The sequence below is a fragment of the Seriola lalandi genome, unplaced genomic scaffold (assembly GCF_002814215.2).
Source record: "Seriola lalandi dorsalis isolate HSWRI2012SDOR001 ecotype SW California unplaced genomic scaffold, Sedor1 jcf7180002054685, whole genome shotgun sequence".
Classification (NCBI taxonomy): Eukaryota; Metazoa; Chordata; class Actinopteri; order Carangiformes; family Carangidae; genus Seriola; species Seriola lalandi.
The window spans coordinates 657,912-679,431 of NW_019525238.1; the positions used below are offsets into that span (position 1 = coordinate 657,912).

A 21,520-nucleotide genomic window follows, 5' to 3' on the forward strand; every position below is an offset into this window, starting at 1 on the left:
CAAAAACATCTTTCACCATCAGTTACTGGAACCTGGGACCACTGTTTTTCCAGTAAGAGCATTCCTTTGTTACTGAAAGTAAAATTTAAAAGTGGTGTTCATTAGGTTCACTTTTCAATTTTAATTGTAACTTTCCATTCCATATGTTTTACTCACCAATAACAGACACTATTTCTGTCTGTTTGCTGCACACAAAAAACCCCAAACAAAAACAGTACTTCAGTCTTAAGAGTCATCATGACCACTGAGAGGGAGACAAACACAGCACCTATTGAGTTAAAGTTTGTTTCCCTGTCTTACTCAGCGGTATTCTGGCAGCTTAATAAAAACTGTATGGAAAATTTTTCTTGCTCACATGTACCTCAGATCCTTGCCTAGCAGACAACACTCTCTTCTCTCACCAAGACACCATGATGCAATTAAGGACTTTAATTTTCACATCTGTTGTGCTCCCGTGGATACTGTCTTCTGCAGCAAAAGATGAGTACGTGGAAGCAAGAAAACCTAAGGTAAAAATATCTTCTGGGGGTTACACACTGTGTGACAATAGTTGGGGGGAAAACTACAGCTATTAAGAAGATTTCTTCTTTTTGCAGAGGGACATTGTAAACCTTCCCGACTATGGCTTCCATCAAGACACCGACACAGCAGTTCCAAAAGCTGATGGTAAGGTTTGTTTAAAGAGATAAATAGTTTTCAACAACTGTTTCAAAGCCGATTATGCAACACTTGCTGAGGCATTCTTCCACATTTTTGTGAATGTAGCTAAAGCCCATATTATGTAATAATGTGTCCTCATCTAAACTGTGTGTAGTGCATTTTAAGCTGCACAGTCACATTGCTGAGACCAATTAGTTGATAAATACAAAAAACTGTTTGTGTAAAACAAATAATAACTAAATGATTTAGGAAAAAAACCTGTGATCTTTCAGAGTTGCCAACATGTCTACTGTGTGTTTGCCTGAGTGGATCTGTTTACTGTGAGGAAGTGAATCCTGAAATGTCAGCCGTCCCAGCACTGCCAAAGGAAACTGCATATCTCTATGCACGTTTCAACAAGATCACAAAAATACGCAATCAAGACTTTGCGGACATGGGTAAATAGAAATAATTAAAATATTCAACTAATTCTCCTCAGGCGAATGTCATCTTTCAAGCTTTCTCTCCTTTCTTTAATTTTTTTTTCTCAGCCACATTAAGAAGAATTGACCTAAGTGGGAATCTCATCTCTGAGATAGAAGATGGAGCTTTTTCCAAACTTCCTAATCTTGAGGAGCTCACTCTTGCAGAAAATAAACTGATTAAACTTCCTACACTTCCCACCAAGCTAGTCTCATTCAATGCCAATTTCAACAAGCTTAAAACCCAGGGTGTAAAGGCAACTGCTTTTAAGGTGAGCGAGAATGCTATAGTACATTTGTACTTTGGATGTTTGGATGTGTGATAGAGCAAATTGCTTGATCCATGATAGTGGCCTTTTGTTGTTGCAGAAACTCACGAGACTGGTATATCTTTACCTTGGAAACAATGAACTGACAGCAGTGCCCCAACTTCCAGAGTCTCTTCATGTTGTGCATCTGCAAGTAAGTTCATCTGTAATTCACCAAAATCACAGAAATTAATCAGACCTGCTCTGTAGAAGCAATTAGATTTTTCTCTCTCTGCAGAGCCAGTACTAGCTACCTGATGGGCTAATTTTGTGCCTTTGAATCGGTCTCCTGCAGAACAACAAGATCTCAGCAATAACAGATGAGACGTTCTGCAAAGGTAACACCAGCCATTACATCCGGGCCAACCTGGACCAGGTGAGACTGGATGGGAACCCGGTCAAGCTGTCACAGCACCCTAACAGCTTCATCTGTCTGCAGACTCTCCCTGTCGGATGGTACAACTGATATTACCAAAGCATGCTTTTGACCGAGCCAAACCTTAAAGGGGGGGGGGGGTTCTGTGTAAACTGAAGGATGCAGATACACAGATAGTAAAAATACCATTTACAAAATACAGTTCTTAAGTTACATTTTATATACTCAAATCTACCATACAGTTCAAGACATCATAAGTTTTTTTATAATTAGAAAGAAATCATATAATTATAGAACAGATTTGAACAAGTGGAAGAAAGAGCTTGTGTTTTTTGTTTCTTATCAGCGCTATCTGCCAGATTGAGACACATCTGTTCAAAATTTATGTCTATAAATACAAAGGCTCATTTTGTATTTTTTCTTTAGTTACAATTTGGCTGAGACAGTTCTGTCTTGGCAGGTGCTATGCAATGTTTTCAACTTAGCAGATCGGCAGGCTCACTGTCAAATAAATACTGAGACCTGGACATCGTTATCGTGAAGAAATGAGACCATTTGTTGTGATTTTTTTCCAGCATTTATCTCAAACCATTTATATTATCACTGCTGTATTGCTAATGTTTCTTAAACCAACGACCATATAAACAATAAAACCTGCATGTTGGAAGAGAATTCTCCTTCAGCCTTTCACTCTTAACTCCTTATAACTGTGATACGGTTGTTGTTGTAAGCCAGTAACAAATTTTAGTTTATTCCAGATTGTCTGAAACAAATAAGAGAGCAAGAGTCTGAGAATGTGTCTTTCAACAACACATGTGAAGTCTGCATCAAATCCGATCATCATTCACTTGGCTGCAGGCTCATTAAGAGCTATCAGTCCATCTGCTATCTTCTGCTGGTACTCCCGTTCTGATCGTTTTCTTCTGTAGACATCATCTGGAAAAATAAATAAATAAGAGACTGAAATAAGACACCTGCAACAGGCAGTTTTAATACAGGTAAAGCTGCATTGAATAAAACAGTGCCATATGGTGGGCTACTGAGACTACATTGTGGATGGCTGATGTTTGCCATCTGTGTCTTATTAATAATAACAGAGGACAGTTTGATATGTCAAAGTAGGAAAAGTACAAGTGATACTAATAAAATTAACAGTGGTTCTGCTCTGTTCAATGACCTTGCAAGCTATGACAGCGTGAGTGAGCCAGCATGCACACAATAGACGTTTTTCTACAGCAGATGTTTTGGCTTGTCATATTAGGAAAAGCAAAGGTGTAATTAAAAACATTCATAACAACATATTTAGATCAGAAAGTTCCAGGGTGCCGGTATCACTGTCTCTGGAACACTTAATGGCACCGAACCATCCTTGGAGAAATTTGTTTGACCTGTGCTTTCCCTCCTATGACAAGTTAAAACATCTGTTATGAAAAATGTCTGTACCAGGATTCTGAAACTGAAGCTGCTGAATTCAGTTATAATGCTTTTTGTTCTCCTCCACTTCTGTTTTTCCTTCTGTGATAGGTCAAATTTCTACTGTGAATTATTGGTTATCCTGCAGACCTTTTGAATGAAAACAGGAGACTGTTTTCTGCAGAAGAAACATTTCTCTGTGTCCCTACATAGCCTCACAATACAACAGGATAAAATTTGCAGGGCTGCTCTTTTGTTCTTTTTTGAGCCTTTTTAGTTCTCCTGAAATTGCACATTTGAGCACATCTGGAATATTGTAATACGGGTTCAGTGAGAACAGAAACACACCGGGGCTCTTTTTCTTTTCAGTCTTATGACTGACCCTGTGGCATATTTACTCTCTACAGGTATAGCTAAAGATACATCAGTAAAAAATCAGCAATGTGATAATGAGTGCTTAAAAAAAGTACATTTACTCAAGTACTGTCCTTAACTACATTACGTTTACTTGAGTATTTCCCCTTTATGCTACTTTACAGTACACTACAGAATTAGTGAAATATTAGTAGTGGAAATATTGTGCTACATTCATTTGACTTTGAAGACTCAGATTTGACATGCAAAACATGATCAGTTTATAAAATATGATGCACTGTTAGGACTACTCAACAGTATATGAAGTGCAACACAGAAATGCTGCTTACACATTAATGCATCAATGTTATAGCTTTAACGATGATGTCAATTAGCCATTTTTTGACAGAAAACTAAAGTCGATGACTTGCTGAAGCCATTAATCACGAAGAAATGCCAAACAATCTCTGGGTCAAGTTTCTCAAATGTCAAGAGTCAATGTTTAATTGATTAACCAAAAAATTCTAAATATTTATTGATAATCAACATTGCAGCCCTGTAATATATACATCATCATAATAACAATTTTTTAATACTTCTGTGCAGATGTCACATTTTGAATGAGTATTTTTAAAGTATTTTTACATTGTGGTATTGCTACTTTTATTTAAGTGAAGAATCTGAGTAATTCTTCCACCACTGGTGGTAGTATGTACAGTATCTATATAGTCTGAGATTTTTATTGTCATATTATCATGATATTCAATAACAATTTTTCTGGTTTTAAAGTCTGCATAAGAGTTTAATGAGATAAATTCCCATTACTGATCTGTTTGATGTGACTGGGTTTCTGCAGGTTCACCAAGTTAAATTAAAGACATTTTAATACCTTTTTAATGGTATATAGAATGAAACAGTTATTATCCTGTTTCACAGTCATACCTACTAAAGTATGAATAACATCAATGAAAACCAGTGGGGATGGTATGGACTGGAATTATTTACCAAAGACATGAATTTATAACATCAGAGGTGTGGAAAAAAGGTCTGGAAAAAATAGCACTGTGGATTTTCCAGAAAGGTTGTGCTAAAATTAGGTACATTTTATTAGTAGCATTACTGACTAAGGCAGGGTATTCCAAATATTCAAGACCTTTATAAATTAAATTAAACACTTATTAATACTTAAAGGTCTTTCTTTGAAGAAACAAGACTTTTAAAGACCTGCAGTCACACCAGATATATCATCATTTAATCAATATCAAGTCAAAATATGAAAAGGTCGGTAAGAGTGTTGGGGTCCAAATCTGTGTACAAGCTTAGTCCTACCAGTGGGCAAGGCTGGATTACCAACCAGGCAAAGTGGGAAACCACCCAGGGGCCCCAAAAGCCTCAGGTTTACTCCATATCATTTGGGGCTACATAATTTGTATAATAGCAAATAGATCAGAACTTTGCACTGTTTAATTAAAAATATAAACTACGACAGGTTAGCCATCCTCCATCTTGTGGGTCTGGTCTTGTAGAGGTGCCCAATGTCATAATCTGTGCATTAACACACAGAATCACAGAAAAAAATGGAAGCAGTTTGATGTTGGAGAACACAGGGAATGATATTCAGTCCAACTAACAATTATTTTCATGATCAATACATCTGACGATTATTTTTCAGTTTCAGTTCCATGCTCAGTATATGAAATGTCACTAAAAAGAGAAAAACAACATAGCAACATATTCAAATTGCTTGTTTTATCTGTCCAACAGTCAAAAAGCCACAGATGTTGAGCTTTACTATGATAAAAAAAAACTTGCCAATTAATTTACTGTCAATCACCTATTTGATGAATCATCTTAATAGTTTTTGGGGTGCAACTTGGGTTCCAGGCGCCTGATGAAATGATGAAATGATGAAATGATGAAATGATGAAACATGTACAGTGGGGGTCAATGAGAGCCCAACAACAAGATTTTGCCCCGGGGCAACCTGGGAGATTTAACTGGCTATTGCCAAACTCGTGGTAAACACACTGCACTGCTGCAACATGGGAAATTTCAAGTGTGGTAGCTTAAACATCTAAAGTTTAGATAAGTAGCTTGCCAGACCGGCATGATTTAATACAACAAGGAGGGTCAGAAAGTGTTAAATGCAAATCAGACGAGCAACGTAACAAGTTTTGACGATGAACAGGTAGATTCGGAGGCTAACCGGCTAATAGCCATCAAGCTAGCTGGATACCAAGTTAAAACTAAGGCTGTCGAATAGACACTCAATTTGTCATTTTACACTCACAGAAAGTCTCTTTTCCTATCCTCACGTTGATCATGATCCACTCCATGACGCCTCCGATGCAAAAGAAGATAGGCAGGAACCTGTACGTCCCAAGACGACGTTTACCTGGGACCAGGTTCAATACATATTTTAGGTTTTTACTCCTGTGAAACATAATGACTAACGGACAGACAGAGCCGTGTGTTGTTCAACTGTTTACGGCGCCGTGGGGAAACTCTGGAGGTAAGTAAGGATAGAGGAGCACGGACCTTTCACATGTCCTCTACAATATTATGAAAGCAATGGACGCGAGAGGGTGCGCTCGTTGTGTGATCTGGCGTAAAGCAAATGAGCGGAGTAGTCTGGATAGTGGAGAAAAACCGGTGGCAGCTCGATATTGGAATTTAAAACAAGCGCACCCACACAGAGTCGTATTGCTGCGTTCAAGTCATATCGTTTAAACCGGAACTATGAGCAGAGGACCGGGGAAAAACTTTAATGAACGCCAGCGTCCAGTTTCTAATTCTGATTTGGGGATAAAGGGAGTTTCATCGTGGACACCGATGAAATTAAACATACATGTCATGTTACATCAAAATAAAATCCAGTATTTATATTAACACGCCGTATCTGGCTACCTTTATCAGAGATATACACTACTTGTTTGTGTCTGATTTGACTTGGTAAGGAACTGCTACAAATACGCAGTTTAGGCTGTTTTTGTGTGTGGTGTGGTGTTTACAAGGTTAGCCAAGCAGAAATAAGGGGTGCTTTACTTAATACTAATTGCCGACATTCAGTGAATACAGCATAACATCCGGGTGTGTGTGTTTGTGTATTGCAGATAATGGAGATAATGTGATGAAATGTATGCGTTGTGGTTTAATTATTAAACCACTAACACTGTAAGATTAATGTAAAAGATACAGCTAAACAAGGGTTTAAATGTCACATAACGTTAATAATTTTGATATTATAATTTTTTCTGTGCACAAATTAGTGAAATATTTGCATTATAATAGTCATAAAACTGATTACATTTTTTTATAAAAACAGAATTTTAAATAATAATAATATAATATATAATAATAAATAATAGTAATAAATAATAATAGGTGTTCCAGAGACATTGTGGCCTTTTTTTCTGCATAAGTAACACGACAGAAATAATATAGGTGTGTTTAAATGAGATAGGAATTACGGTCACCATAGCCTGGCTTCCTTGAAAGTTTGTATATAAATAAATGGCCACTGGTTCAGTACTGACACAGCAAAATATAATCTTTGTGGTCAATGTTGAATTGCTGAAATTGGATGTTTCTGTTTGAAAGCTTTTTGTCTATAAAGTCCTGCCAATTACTGAGAAGTGATGCAAGGCTAAATCAATGTATTGATTGATGAACTGTGTGTCGAAATCAACTTTGGACATGAATTCTCACATCAAAAACTGTTGAGATTGTGGCCCAGCATCCATAGGATTTATATAATTTGTTTAAGGATTGCATTAATGATATATAATCAAATCATCAAGGTGTTTTATTAAAGACAACAAACTACAAAAAGGTTGGAAGGAATTGTTTTGTTTCTTTTTTTTTTATTTTATTTTTCAGGAATTACCCATCTCAAATTTCTTTTAAACAGCTTTTGATGGGCGGTGGGGGCTCATGTCTAACATGCCAAGTCTAATGCCTTCTCTACTGAAATTCAATAAATAATCTACAAAGTAGGTCACTAGGTGGAAATCAAATAGTGCTGTAGAGTTGCACTGGCATACAAAAGAAAAAAACATATAAACAGTAAGTGTGTGAGAAAGTAGTTCAACACCGTTGGCAAATTCTTTCAGTGCTTTGCAATAAGTACTCTCATAAACACATTCATTTTTACCCAATTAATTATTAAAACTGCGATTACAAAAACATTTTGTTCCCAGCATTTAATTTACTCAAAGAAATTAGTTTTCTAGCACAAAACAATATTGAAGACAACGTTAGCAGCCATCTTTAATTTGTGCTTTACAGCAGAAAGTAAGTGGTAGGAGGTAGTCCGACTGGCAGCACGGCACATGTAAGACAGAGCTCTTCATTTGTATCACCATTATAAATGTTACTTATGTAACTTTGCCAGAAGAGATTTTGCTCCCCGTTGTAAAAGCATTTGCTGCATTATTCTGACGATGCTAAATTAGCTTCCGATTTCTGCCAATTCTGCTGTTGAAGTGAAAAATAATTTACAATACTGAGCAACCAATTTGCACCACTTATGGTTGTGAAAATGTGTCAGACATCCAATTAATGGCTTAATGCCATTTGAAACCCACTTTCTTTCTGAATCCTTTATTGTTTTTAATGAAAGCAAAAAAGGGATGATTTGATTGTGTTCTCTGTCCTGACAACATAAGTCTATATCAAAAACCTTTATACTTAGACGGGTAGAATCTGGACTAGATTAACCCAGAGAAGCTTTTGTCACTCTCCCTGTTGATCTACGTGTAGTGGTTTTTTTTTCAGTGCGTTGTGTTATTCACACAGATTGTGATTAAAAAGTAGCTCTCAACATTTTTGTGAACTTGGGTACATACAGTTGTAAAGTGCTTCGCAGCCGTTGGATGTTAGAATAACTGCAACACCATATGAGCTCTAGCACAAAATGTCACAGAGTTAAGGTGAAAAATTAAACTATAAAGAAAAATTTAATGACAAATACACAAATGGGTTTATTTTGGCTGGGATGACCAAACACATCACTATTGATATGAGCTCTAAAGTGTAACAGTATGACATCATACTGCAAAGCACACACAGCAAATACATATACATATACAAGACCGTCAGACACATGCATCAACTACTAGGGTCTTTAGAAATAGTACCGTACTTGAGATAATAAAGAGCTAAAAGACTAAGTTTAAGATCTACTGTCAACTCACCAGAAGGTTATTGGGCTAAAGACAATTATAATTTATTATCATTATTTTTAAAAAGTACACTCCTGACTCCTTGGGATCCAAAACTCTCTTTTTGTCTCTAGTCCAGAATGTGGCTTAAGCTGTGACCAAGACATCTTTTATAATCTCTTTTTTACTTTTTTCATCCAATTGTGGTCTACACTTAAATTCATGGATACGTGTTCACAATCACTTTATTACTGACTTTGAGATAAACAGTTGTAGTTATTGGAAGCACACTAAATCACAATTATTCCTGTAAAAATCAATGTACCCCCATTTTTACCATCATTGGGGTATAATATAGTGTCCCTAAATTAATAAAATCATAACTACAGGGTCTCTCTACTTCATAAAAAAAAAAAAAAAATTGTCTTTGTTTTATAACCTCAAAGGATTAAACATTTTTCAAAGAAATATCAAATATGTAACACAGAAAAGAAAGTGTTATACCACGATAACACTGTATTTATATTAACTGTCTGGACTTTGAAGTTTGTACACTGTAACACATTCATCAAAATAAGAAAAAAAATCATTATTAGCGATACATTACTGAAACGGAGGTCAATTTGTTCTTTTTTGATGATGATTTGTGTAATATAAAAAGACAAATGTCACCCACAATTGTGCTTACTCAGTCTTCAACTTTGTGAGCTGGTCTGCAGAAAGTCCAGTGATGCTCCACTGTGTTCTCGTTTGCACGCTCACTCATGTGATGCACACGCGTGTTCCTGATGGTGAAGCCTTGTTTCATGATGTAGTCCATGAGGTGAACCCTTAAGGACACCTCTTGGTGATAGTCACATGGTCCGAATGTGAACGACACCTGGCAGTCTCTAGTGTCCATCATGTGTTTGTTCCACTTGGTGAAGTTGTTGGAAATACCTTCCAGCAGGGCGTGAACCTTCGTAGTAATGGTTAGCTGTGTGATAATAACAGCGACTGGGTTTGAATATTTCGACAGTTTCCGAGTGCTAGAGAGCTCCACGACCTGCTCGAAGATGTCTGGAGGGTACAGCGGCTTTGGATCGCTAAGGCACTGGATCAAAGGTTCAATCTGGTAGAAATCCGCCTCTTTCCTCAGGAGGTCTGTCTCTGTGAAATCCACGGGGAGGGTGAGCTCGGACGTCCGCAGGAAGTTCAGGATGTACCGGAAAAGTGTTCCATCACGATCGATGAAATAATTCCCTTGGGAGTCGCGAGTTGTGGGGAAATCTCCCCTGAACATGGCGCCCAGCATGGAGTCTGGGTAACGTTGTAGGGTGGATAAACTGGTGGTGTACAGGTGGCCTCCCACGTTCAAGGTAACAGGAGTAGTCATCTAGGGCAAAAAGGAGCAGAAACAAGTAAACAACATGTTTTTGTGAAGCTAAAGTGAGTCAGTTTAAATACTGCAGCTGTAGACAATAACATTAACAGTGTGAATTTCACCTGCCAAATAATCAGCTACAACTGGCTAGAAGTTAAACAGTCTAATACAACAGCCCTGCTGTCGTTGTTGCTGTGTTGTTGAACTGTGTTGCATTTAAGTGAGAAGTTTTTAATATTATGTCGATAATATTTAAATGAATGAGAAAAATATTAGATATTAAATATAAAAATATATTAAATATAAGAAACACCCCTCTTTATACACAACACCATTCAAAAGAATGACTACATCCTACATCCTTAAAACAATTTCAATAGATTTTAGGGTAATGCTCATACAATTCAAAATTTTACATCATTACTCCTGGACCCCCAGTAGGTTATATAGAAAATATATAGCTATAGTTTAAAAGATTCTGCAGCCTGCAGTGGAGATGAGGGTACGCTTGTATGTCCACTGTGGACATGCCCAAAATCCAAGAGTCACTGCTGTACTGTTAATATCATATGTGTCAGTTTTGTATTCTGTCCAAAACTTATATTTCAGGAGATATCTCTATCTATCCATCTCTTACCCTATGGCCCCAGTCTCCATTATCCATTTGTAGAACAATACCCACTTGGTCAGAACCAAAATAAAAAGGGAACAGATATGGTTTCAGTCTCACCTGTGAAAAAAAAAACACTCACATTAACATGAGCTCTTACTAAATTATGCAGAAAATGAGGGTCATGGTCAAATCATGTGTTTTCCAGAACAGATAAGAGCTTGTGGTAACGTGGTGTGTTTTACATGAGTAATGTTCTACCTGGGAGCCGGTTTACTGAGAGGGTGTTGCTTGCTTTGTGGGTTTAATAAACATACTGTATCCAAACATTTGTTATTCCCAGTCATGTGGTGTGAGTTATCTCATTAGAGCCGCAAAATTCAATGTTGGCAACTATTTTGATAATCAAATAATTGTTGGTCGTTTCTTTAAGCAAAAGGGCCAACATCTGTTAGTTCCAGCTTCTCAAATTTGAAGCTTTATGCAGAGAAAAAACTGAATATTGGTCAGAAAAAAACAAGAGATATGAAGACATCACATTCTGCTCTGGGAAATTTTCACAGGCATTTTTTAAATTTTTTAAATTTTATTGACAAAATGGTTAATTGAGAAAGTCACTGGCTGATTAACTGATAATGAAAATACATTTTCCTCATGCATGCACAGAAGCCTTTTGGGAACTTTCAGTCATATTACATTTAAAATGAAAAACTTTACACTTTGAATCGCACCAAAGTTAGAGCTACAACAATTGATTACTTTCATTATTGATACATCTTTTTTTAACGTAACACCAGTCTAAAAAACATCAAAACCGAAAATGATTACTTTTTTGTAGATTAGAAATTAACAGATCAACAGTTTTACTTTGTGTGCTCAGAAAAAAAAATTGACCATCTGAATTTCCATTACAACTAACAAACTATCTGGTGCTGAAGAAAATGTGCTGTGATTGAAAGCTTCAGAATAGCTACTAAATTAGATTATTTTGTCAACTTTTGTTTCTACGGTTAAGAATAAACTGTGTGTGAGTGCGCACGTTCATCGGTCAGGAGCAGAAACCATAAATACTTCCTCTGTAGTGAAAATGAAACCTGGCTCTACTGAGTGAACATAAACCCACTGACTTAGATTTTCAGAGTTAGTCAGACAGCAGCAGCGCGACTGAACCATCCAATTCATGCCAGCTTATGTTTGTTTGATAGCCACTGTTCAAAGTAGCTTCCAGCCTCAATACATTTCACTCTCTGTGAAACTGGCTAACGAGCTGCTACCGCAAGCGACAAAATGCAGTTTTAAAGATCGACGTTATTAAGTGGTAAATCCAGCTTGGATGCACTGGGGTATGTCGCGCTAAATACAACGTGAGCATCACACAAAAATGTTTATCGTGGACTGCTAGCTGATTGCTACTCGCTTGCTAACTAGCATGCTAAACTGGCTAGTAGCCTGAGCCATTAACGTTAGCTCCTGTTCCTACTAAGGTAAACACCGGGGTCTTAATTAGACTACCTGGAAGTAAAGTAGACTTGAAAAGAAAGCCGTACCTGTCTTCTTCCTTGCCTACTCGACTTGTTTTGTCCTGTAACAGCGGCCTGCAGTTGGCATTTACCGGTGCAGTCAGATAGTTACTGATGTTTGCCGCTGGTCGCACCGGGCAGCTGTGCTCGGCTCCAGGCTGCAGCAAAACTGCGCATACAAGGAGGAGGAGGAGGATGGGAGGAGGTCCTGCTGCAACCACAGGCACCTCTGCATGAATACAACCATTCACACATCTGCACACAGCCACATACAGATACATGCATGGGACTTTTATTATCATGATCCAGATTACATTGTAAATAAAATGCCGTTTCTAAGAAATGTTAGAATACTACTAAATAAACCTTGCCTACTGCCTTAAATATATATATATATATATATATATATATTTTTTTTTTTTTTACAAGTGTGGACATCTGTGCTCATATGCAGGTCAAGCATACGGAACACATGAAGCATTACAACAGAAGAAAATTATTAAAAGTCTTTTGTTCAGGAAGATTTCTTGGTGCCACCCCTGGCATCTTGCTGCAAAACAATGAACTCCAGGATGAGTTTGGCCGTCCGACTGGGCCTCTCCATCACCACAGAGTGGCCACAGTTCTCCAGCAGGTCCACTCGGGATCCAGGCAACACCTCTGCAATGACTGTAGCTCCAGAGACATCCACCACCTATAACAGATAATATATTAGATAATTATCATGTCTGTATGTACTGTAGGTATGAGACTGAAGTTTCTCTATTCAGACATTAACTGAGCAGCTAGAGAAACCTGAGCCACCACTTTCAGGTTACAAGTTGGTACACAGGCACATGAATCTTAGGGTTAGTTTAGAAGCAGTACCCAAATAGGGCCCACATGGGGAGGGCCTTCAGAAAGCCTGGATGTTACATGAAAACCTTAAGTTTGTTTGTTTTAATCTGCAAATAAGATATAGAAGCTCTGTGAACACAACTTGCTAGCACCGCTTCAGGGTGATTTATGTGAAGTGCCCTTGTATCATTATTATTATTATCAGCTGCAGATCCATCATCACAATCTTCTAATGTTACTGAGGAAGTCCAACAAGCTCAACTCTTAAAGTGGCTACTAAAATTCATTTCATGCAGAACTTTGCATCAGTTTACATTGAAGTGAGACTAGCAACAATAACATCAAGAAGTGTGTTTTACTGTACATTATATGTATTATACGATACAGTTATAAGTTCTTGTGACTGTATCTTAAGATGTCTGTTTACTAGCAGGTTATGATGAACTGCACTATTGTCTTTACAAAAATAACCAATACAAATAAATCTTCAGCAGCATCAGGAAAATTCAATAGCATAGTTATTATTTAACATTACGTTAAGTCTAGTCAGTCACTCTGAGTGTAGTGTGTAGCAGGATCTAGTCCTGTTTTCAGTTTTAATGCTGGGGATACATTTTTGTATGGATTGTGCCTTTAAATTTCATTATGCTACTTATATGTTGCAACAGGCTGAGCTAACACTTGTCTGACACAATTGTACCTTAATTCTGCAACAGAACCTGATTTGAGCAACTGTCTTTTGTCATTGAGTCTAGTAATCCCTTCTCAGTGTTGAGTAACATGACTTTCCCCTTTTGAGTCACAATGAAGACCTAAAAACTGCAATGTTCTTCATAGTAAAAACTTCACACCGTAATCATGTTGAGAAAACATGCTGAAATATGCTAAGATTTTAGGTGGTACATACTGTATGTACAAGGCCTAGATTTATCTGCTACACCACTGAACATCATAGTTACCTGGTCTTGTTTGCCCCATATCACTTGTAAAGGTGCAGTGATCAAGTGTAAGTGATCCTGTAAGGCATATCTTGATTTCTCACCAACAATCTCCATAAACACTAATAAAAAAAGAAACAAAATTACATGGACTACACTCTGCTTACATGGGAACTCCTCCTTTTTTTTCATACCAGTGAACTAACCTTCTTGGTAAAATGTGTTGTGAGGCTCCCGAACATCTACCAATCCTTGAAGAATCTAAACAAAAAAAAACACATTTAAACAACCAAACTTTGAAAATATTGAGCAAGATGAATATTATTCTGTACCTTTTTTGGTGATCATAAACACATTTTATGATTATGATCCATTGTGAAATTCCTAATGCTTTCAATTTCATGTGTGGAACTGACCTGCTGAGGGATTTTGAAGCGAACGTGGGAACAAAGTCTGAACATGTCCTCCATCTCTTCGGGTGTAGTGGGGATCAGCGGGATGTTTAATGTGTAATTGCTGTGCTCCAGGTCCTGCAGATGGTTGTCAAATTTGGTCTCACATGGATGTCTTATACCTGCAGATTAAAATGATGTGCACTCATATAAATAAAAATAAAACAAAATTTAAAGCTACAAAGGAAAGGTGGAATAATTTAGAGTGTGTTTGCATGTGCATGCGTTATTATTGTCATGTCATGTCACAATATATAGCATGAACCAATGGCACATAACCCAGTGTTTATAACTTAAGCTAAGTTGTAATGCATGTCCCTAGATGGGCCTTTGAAATACACAATACTTAACAATAAAAAACATACACAACAGCACAAGGCACAAACAATGCACAAAACAAAATGATACCATAAAAGTACTATAAGGCGACAACCACCAGATCATGTACGACTACATGACTGATAGTTTAAAATGATCTCAGTCATGATCGAGTTCTGAGCTGTCTGTCCAAATGAGGATTTACAAAAGGGCACCTTACAATTCCTGGTGGATACACCTCGTGTTCTTGAGCCAGAAACCCTGAGAGGAATCACCTGAGCACCTCAGGGGCCTGATTATTTAGACATTTTTAGATGAGTTTAATGTTAGCAAATGTAATGCAATGGTTTAAACTCAACATATTTAATTTATCAAGAGAATGTGTTTTTATTGGCTTCATGTCCAAAATTTTAATTGCAATTATACTCAGTTGGCAATTTATTATGTACACATAACTAAAACTAATAATAAAGTCTAATAAATTTTCTTTCATGAAGGTTATAATATTCAGTTTTCATTAAATTGTTTTAGATTCATGTAGATTCAACTGTGTGATCATTTTGAAGGTTGTAGTTTAAAGTTCTGTTGAACTGTATTTTATTATACAGAGAGGTGTTTCTCTTATTTAACTCTCCCTCAGTGATATAAATAAGGTAGATAAAATAATAGAAACACTGGCCCCTATAATGCAATACAACTCAACAACACCACAAGTTGCAGCCTCTAAAATGACCATAAAGTTGAATCCGCACCTCTCTATTACAGCTTTAAACACGCACATACAGTGACTGACCGTCTGGGCAAATGAGAGTCATGCTACAGATTTCTGAGGGATAGCAGGCCGCGTAAACCCCGGCTACATTTCCTCCCATGGAGGTTCCCACCAGATGGAAAGGTTTCCTGTTCAAGCGAATGGTTTCCACAAACTGAGAAGAATGAGGCACAAAAATAAAATTTCAGGGGAATGATTTAGGGACCTGACATACATAATACATATATTTCATACAGTAACTCTCTCTGTTCAGTGTACCTGATGGATCCTTCTGACCTGCCCCTGAATTGAATAATCCTCTGTGTTGGTGCGTGTTGTTCCCTCGTGGCCAGGCATGTCCACACACACAAGGTGCAGATGTTTTGGTAGATACTAGAGCAGTAGAAGAGACAAAGTACATCTTAAAACCATTCATATGTTTGGAAGCCAAGAAAGGCTGTAATAATCTGAATCTCATCTTAATTGTGAAATTTAAACGTGCAATGACTAATTTTTTAGCCACTTGGGTCTGCACAACAAGTTGTGAACACAACAGTGACATATCATCACCTGTTAGGTTGGTATATCAAACCTATTAGCATACAGTTTCTTATTTACATATTCGGCAGATACACAGCAACATTAGCATTCATTTGGAGCCACGTTTGTGGCCACCTGGTGAATGTTAAGTAATCAGTCTTTTTAGCTCTTTTTTTTTAAGTCTCACCCAACTCCTTTAGGAAATATCTGACTCTGTAGCTGCAAAATGCTCCACTATGTTCACCAGCTACAATCTAACTGTGTCTGTCTGGTATTTGGTGCTGAGCAAGTAGTGTACAGTGGCTTCTTAGAGATTTTTCTCTGATACAAATGTCTGCTGCGGCCGAAAACAACACTTTGAGACCAGTGAGAGTGAACCAAAATATTAAAGTTGCTGGCCGGACAGCTAAACTATGAGTTGAAGCTAACTTTTAAAGCTCTATAAAGCTGAGTGGAGTTGCAGCTTTCAGTGATAATTCTAGGTTTCCAGTCGCTCAACTGAGCTTGTTTTTCTTGAATTGTGACTGAAAGAGCAACCTGATTTACCTGATTGTAAGGAGGTCTGACTGCTCATACTTAGCAGTCGGAATTTTTTAATCTGAAAATGACCATTTTGAGCAACATGAATACAGATCCATTTAATATGTGACACTTCTATCTCAATAAATAAATAAAGGACATCCCTTGAAATTAGCTGGACATGTCAGAGAGGAAAACTCAAACCACGCAAATTGAGATAAAAGTTTACTCAGAGTAAAATATTTCAATGCTAGATATTCAGTGGTGTTTACATTTCAACACAAAGTATTCATTGGTGACTACATTTCAGTATTAGGTGTTACAGTTGCTTACAAGAGTCAAATTCCAATGACCTTTCTGTGAATCCTTATGTATGTCCTCAAAATGATTGACCTAAAACTATTTCTGCACAGGGTAAATTTGCTTTACATTATTATAGAGATTTAACATGCTGTGATTGTGTGCACCACCACTGTTCTTTTTTTTATTAGTTTGAAATTTAAAACAAACATCTCTATTCAGGGGAAATCAGCTGAGTGGTTGTCCCTCAAGTTCAAAGCAACATCCTGTAATGTTCAGTGTTACCCTGACCTTGACAACAGTGAGCCATGTGTCTTTGTGAGCAGAGAAGCCATGCAGCATTAAAATGGAAGGTCTCATCCCAGGCTTTCCTCTGTATGAGTAACAGAAGCGATAACCACCACAGTCTGCGTAGCGTACCTGCAGGCCCAGCGTCCTCCTCCAGTACCTGTCGAGGAGCAGGGATATCTGAGCTGACAATCAGGACATGACTTCACTGGAATTTACATTTGGGCACAGTGATAATGGGCTTGGATGCAAATCTTTATGAGCATGTCTTGCCAACATTGACTTTTTTTAGGGGACTGCTGGAATACATTGAGTTCCATGCTGAGGCAAAGGTATGATTTTGGGCTCTATATAATAAAACCGACATGACGTGAAATGCAGTTTACAGGACATCACAATTATCTGCCTTACCAGTAATAAACTTTAATGAGAGCTGAGGGCCAGAGAAGGAAGGAGGCAACAAAGGCCAGAATGGGAATAGCCAGTGTTCCCCCAGCAATGATAAACAGGTTCACCACGTCTAGATCAGCTGCCATGGCTGCCTCGCCTAAAATAATACAAAAAACACACACATTACAAACATGCAGTATTATCAAGATAACATGTTGGGGGAGTGGCAAAGTCAGCGTTCAACATCATTACAATGTTTTGTTGAGAAATAAAATAACTTAGAGCATATAGAAAAAGAGATCACAAATTCTGTCTTTATCAATGTGCATGTAAAGTCATGTTGCAAACAATAATAATATGATGTTACTTGTGCACAGCTGAAGTAATGACATCGTGTTTGTTTTATCCCATGACACATTTTCAAAAATGTTAAAACTTACTTATCAAATGATTTTTGTCCTTGTTGTTTATCCCGTCACAGACGAACACATGTGACCGCTGGTTCAACTGTGATTCTGTTGATTAGTTTTGCTGCATGCAGACACTTTAGTTTACATGCAGGTATCGCTCATGTGTGGAAAGTATGAATAGTTGACTTATCTCTCTGAAATTTGACATAAAAAAACAGTCCCTGTGAAGTGCAGCTAGTCCCGACAGATTATGTTTGCTCTGGATAAACCCATTGATTATTACTCATCACTGGGTAAAACCGGGCCACTACAGTATCCGGTCAATCTTTTAAAGTGAACGTACAAACCAGACTTTGCTTCCCAGTCCAGGCAGTATGCAGTCAAAACTCTCAGCAATAACCTTTACACAGCAGTTGATAGCAGATCTTTTTGTATAACATTATTGTAACTTGGACTAAACACCTTTACCGGACTGAGTCAGTAAAGTGAACACAGTAAGGAATTTTACTGATGTGTGTTATTGCATGTTTTCTGTCCAAAGTTACAGCCTCATATGTTTAATGGCTCATGAAAGGAAATGGAGGAAAATCAGACTACAGATGTAAAATTCATTTACCTCTTCATGAGCATAACTTCATAGCTAGTCAAGATTAAAATACCAGATACATTATGTCTGTAAGGTGCACCAGTTACACAATACATTTTATTGGTTGAGCAGACAATTAATCAAGCAACTATTTAGATAACTGAGTAATCATTTAAGTCTTTTTTCAAACACAAATGCCAAACATTTTATTGTTCCAGGTTCTCAAATGTGACAATTTACTGTTTTGCTTTGGTCTTACTTTTGCTGTAAAATGAAAATTTTGGAGTTGTGCTTTCGTTGTTGTGACCATGAGCTCTATCAGGCATTTTCACTGTCATCTGATGTTTTACAGACCAAATGATTAAACAACCAATTGAGAAAATAAATTGCATAAATAGTTGCAGCCGTAGTCTGTACCAATATTCCCTGCAGCACAATCTCACAAGTTTTATTTCAGTTCATCTTGATAAATTTGGTTTTCCGGTCATGGGCCACTACTGTGTTAGTATCAGTTTTTACTTGTCAGCATCAAGCATAAATGACAGAGTGTGGTGTGAGTGTTCGCTGTCGGATAGCAAAGAGAAAAAAGGTGGTAAATCATGGTTTTGACTTCCTCTCACTAAAGACTTCTGGATTCTGGATAATACTGTAAATGTCTGATGTCTAAAGAATAACTTTAAAATTGGGAGAAAATGTATTATTGGCTATATTATCGTTGAAAGTGAGTATAATATAATGCTGTCCATTGTTACTGACTGGGTCCCCACTCTGGGTTCTTGAACAGAGAGAGAATAAACACCAGTCATGCTCTAGAAACATTCTATAAAATTAAAATTAAAATGTAATTTTTTCATTTTCATTCTTATTTGCTTTGGGCAAAAGCAAATGAATAAATGTCTGTATGCAGTTCCAAATTTAAGAGCAGTGTTTCACAGTGCCTTTGAGTCACACTTGAGGAACTTTGACAGTTTGTCTGTTAGTTTAAAAAGTCCCCAGACTGAAACGGGCTGAGGTGAGCCAAATCAGACACCTCTCACATCCGGTTTCAAGTTAAAGCTTCAGGTCCAAAACTTACCACTGGGTGTCATGACTGAGTGTCCCCCGCTTCCTGCAGTCAGTAGTGAAGATCTGAGGGCTTTTTTTGCACAGACCACTGGGTGTCATGACATCCGCTGACTGTGAGGCGTCATCACGTCTGCTTCAGGGCTGCACAGGGCCGCTACAGTGGTCATGCTGCAGACAGCCCCTTCGGAGGAGGCTGACCACCAGGTCACAAGACCCTGTCTTCCAACATGAACTGCTCCCAGACACTCAAGGGAGGAAGCTTTTTCTGGGGTCTTTCTGTACCTTTTTTTCCCCCTTTTTGTCCCTTTCAGTCATTTCTTCTCCATCCCCAGTAGGCGCGCACTCCCGACCTGTAATGGGCACTCTGGCCCCTCCCAAAAAGAAAAACAGAATAATAAATAAATGAGAATAAATACATATGAACTATACAAATGGAATATATATGCCTTTGTTTTTTCTCTTCTCTCAGTTTAAGAAATAACTGTTAATACATACTGTACATAGATTAACATTTGAGCAGCCTATTTCAATTTCATACCACAGATCAAAGCTCTTCACTGTGTCGTGATTTGGAAAAATTGGCTTATTACTGCAGGTAGTCAGGACTTCAGCATTAATCAGAATGTAAATTAGAGCTATATGAAGCCCAACACTCTGTAAATATCATGTAAAAGAGTGTGCGGCTGCTATTCTGCTGCATCTCTGGGCTACTACCGATGACCTACATACAAAGTAGAGCAGAACAAATGGACATGACAACTCTGCAGAGAGGCTCGCCTTGCATGGGAATGATTCTCAGTTTTGGGTTTTCTACAGGGGCTGTCCTCAATCTGCTCACATGTCAAATGCACAGTGTATTCCCCAGGTTGTCTGAGAGAGAACCTCACGTCACATTAGCCACATCATCCTGGTATGTACCCTGAGAGGGATCCTTGACACAGCTAAACCTGCAGAGCAGAAATGTTAGGGCCAATGTGGCAACAGCAAAATGTGGATCAGGTGTGGACTACTCATCCACACAGCAGCAATGGTTTCCTATGGAGCTATGACTTGAAAATTTGACATTTAGCCAGGACATCTTGCCCTGTTGAGAAATATGCATCCTCTTTCACAGATTTACAGTCAATGTGGTCAGCCATCTGAAAGGGTGTAACTGCACTGACTGCTTAACCTTGTAATCTTCCAGGAGAGGTAACAGCCACTCACATTAAGTCCGTGGATCAAGTTGTGCTTGTTTGATATTACATCACGCCTCCACCCACTTACAGAGGTAGTCCAGTGATTTAGTGCTGCACTTCCACATAGTTGGGTTCTAATAAGAGATATTTAAAAATGGACTGTGAAAATTGAGGCAGCAGAGACTGAGATATCCTCACTTTTACTCCCTAGGATCCTACAATTCCCATCATGCCAGTCAACTTAAGAAACCTCCCCTAGAGCCACAGAAGAAGTAAGGGTTGGGTTATGCTCAAACAGTTTGTAGATCATAAGATGTGTCGTTCAATCACATCGAAATTCAAATGTTTACATTTGTTCCAAACTTGAAGATGGATTAAAAAGCCAGCTACCACAGGGAAGGAGAATATGCAATATTGTTTAAACAAGTAAGGGGTGTTTCAGTCAGGGACAGAAATAGATGAGTGAAGAATGAAAAACAGAGTACCGACCCTGCCTCCTTTCACACCTCTGCACAGCCGACCAATCCCTGCGTGAACTGGGGGTGAATGTCAAATCACTGATTTTGGAAAGTTACTGAATTCATGAGACAATGCCTGCTGAATTCTGATGTCACAAAAGTGTGGAGGGAGGGGGCTCTGAACAAACATACTAGCCATGCAGTAAAAAAAAAAAGACCGGCATGCCCCTTTAACATTTTAAAAGAGCCAATGATGACGTAAA

The 21,520-nt window shown here is 37.9% G+C and overlaps 4 protein-coding genes across 5 annotated transcripts; 1 reads left to right on the forward strand and 3 right to left on the reverse strand.

Moving 5' to 3' along the window:
• Positions 1-322: 322 nt before the first annotated feature.
• Positions 323-2,477, forward strand: ognb (osteoglycin, paralog b). The gene is made up of 6 exons (XM_023422815.2): positions 323-509; positions 597-666; positions 933-1,097; positions 1,191-1,393; positions 1,491-1,583; positions 1,725-2,477. Exons 1-6 carry the CDS (start codon positions 411-413, stop codon positions 1,893-1,895), a joined length of 801 nt encoding a protein of 266 aa, XP_023278583.1. The 5' UTR covers positions 323-410; the 3' UTR covers positions 1,896-2,477.
• uqcc5 (ubiquinol-cytochrome c reductase complex assembly factor 5) lies at positions 2,360-6,161 on the reverse strand. Its single transcript, XM_023422816.2, has 2 exons — positions 5,863-6,161; positions 2,360-2,741 (listed from the first exon to the last, which is right to left on the reverse strand). Exons 1-2 carry the CDS (start codon positions 6,014-6,016, stop codon positions 2,650-2,652), a joined length of 246 nt encoding a protein of 81 aa, XP_023278584.1. The 5' UTR covers positions 6,017-6,161; the 3' UTR covers positions 2,360-2,649.
• Positions 6,162-7,759: 1,598 nt separating this feature from the next.
• LOC111667140 (BTB/POZ domain-containing protein KCTD6) lies at positions 7,760-12,390 on the reverse strand. 2 transcript variants are annotated; one of them, XM_023422732.2, is made up of 3 exons: positions 12,255-12,390; positions 10,735-10,827; positions 7,760-10,109 (listed from the first exon to the last, which is right to left on the reverse strand). In XM_023422732.2, the coding sequence occupies exons 2-3, from the start codon at positions 10,759-10,761 to the stop codon at positions 9,423-9,425; spliced, it is 714 nt and encodes a 237-aa protein (XP_023278500.1). In that variant the 5' UTR covers positions 10,762-10,827; positions 12,255-12,390; the 3' UTR covers positions 7,760-9,422. The 2 variants fall into 2 exon arrangements, with proteins under 2 accessions (XP_023278500.1, XP_023278501.1); XM_023422733.2 differs by lacking the exon at positions 10,735-10,827.
• A 38-nt stretch (positions 12,391-12,428) lies between these two features.
• On the reverse strand, positions 12,429-18,863 carry abhd6b (abhydrolase domain containing 6, acylglycerol lipase b). Its single transcript, XM_023422731.2, has 9 exons — positions 18,001-18,863; positions 17,582-17,717; positions 17,174-17,330; positions 15,803-15,916; positions 15,566-15,698; positions 14,419-14,576; positions 14,209-14,263; positions 14,024-14,124; positions 12,429-12,921 (listed from the first exon to the last, which is right to left on the reverse strand). Exons 2-9 carry the CDS (start codon positions 17,704-17,706, stop codon positions 12,742-12,744), a joined length of 1,023 nt encoding a protein of 340 aa, XP_023278499.1. The 5' UTR covers positions 17,707-17,717; positions 18,001-18,863; the 3' UTR covers positions 12,429-12,741.
• Positions 18,864-21,520: the final 2,657 nt, after the last annotated feature.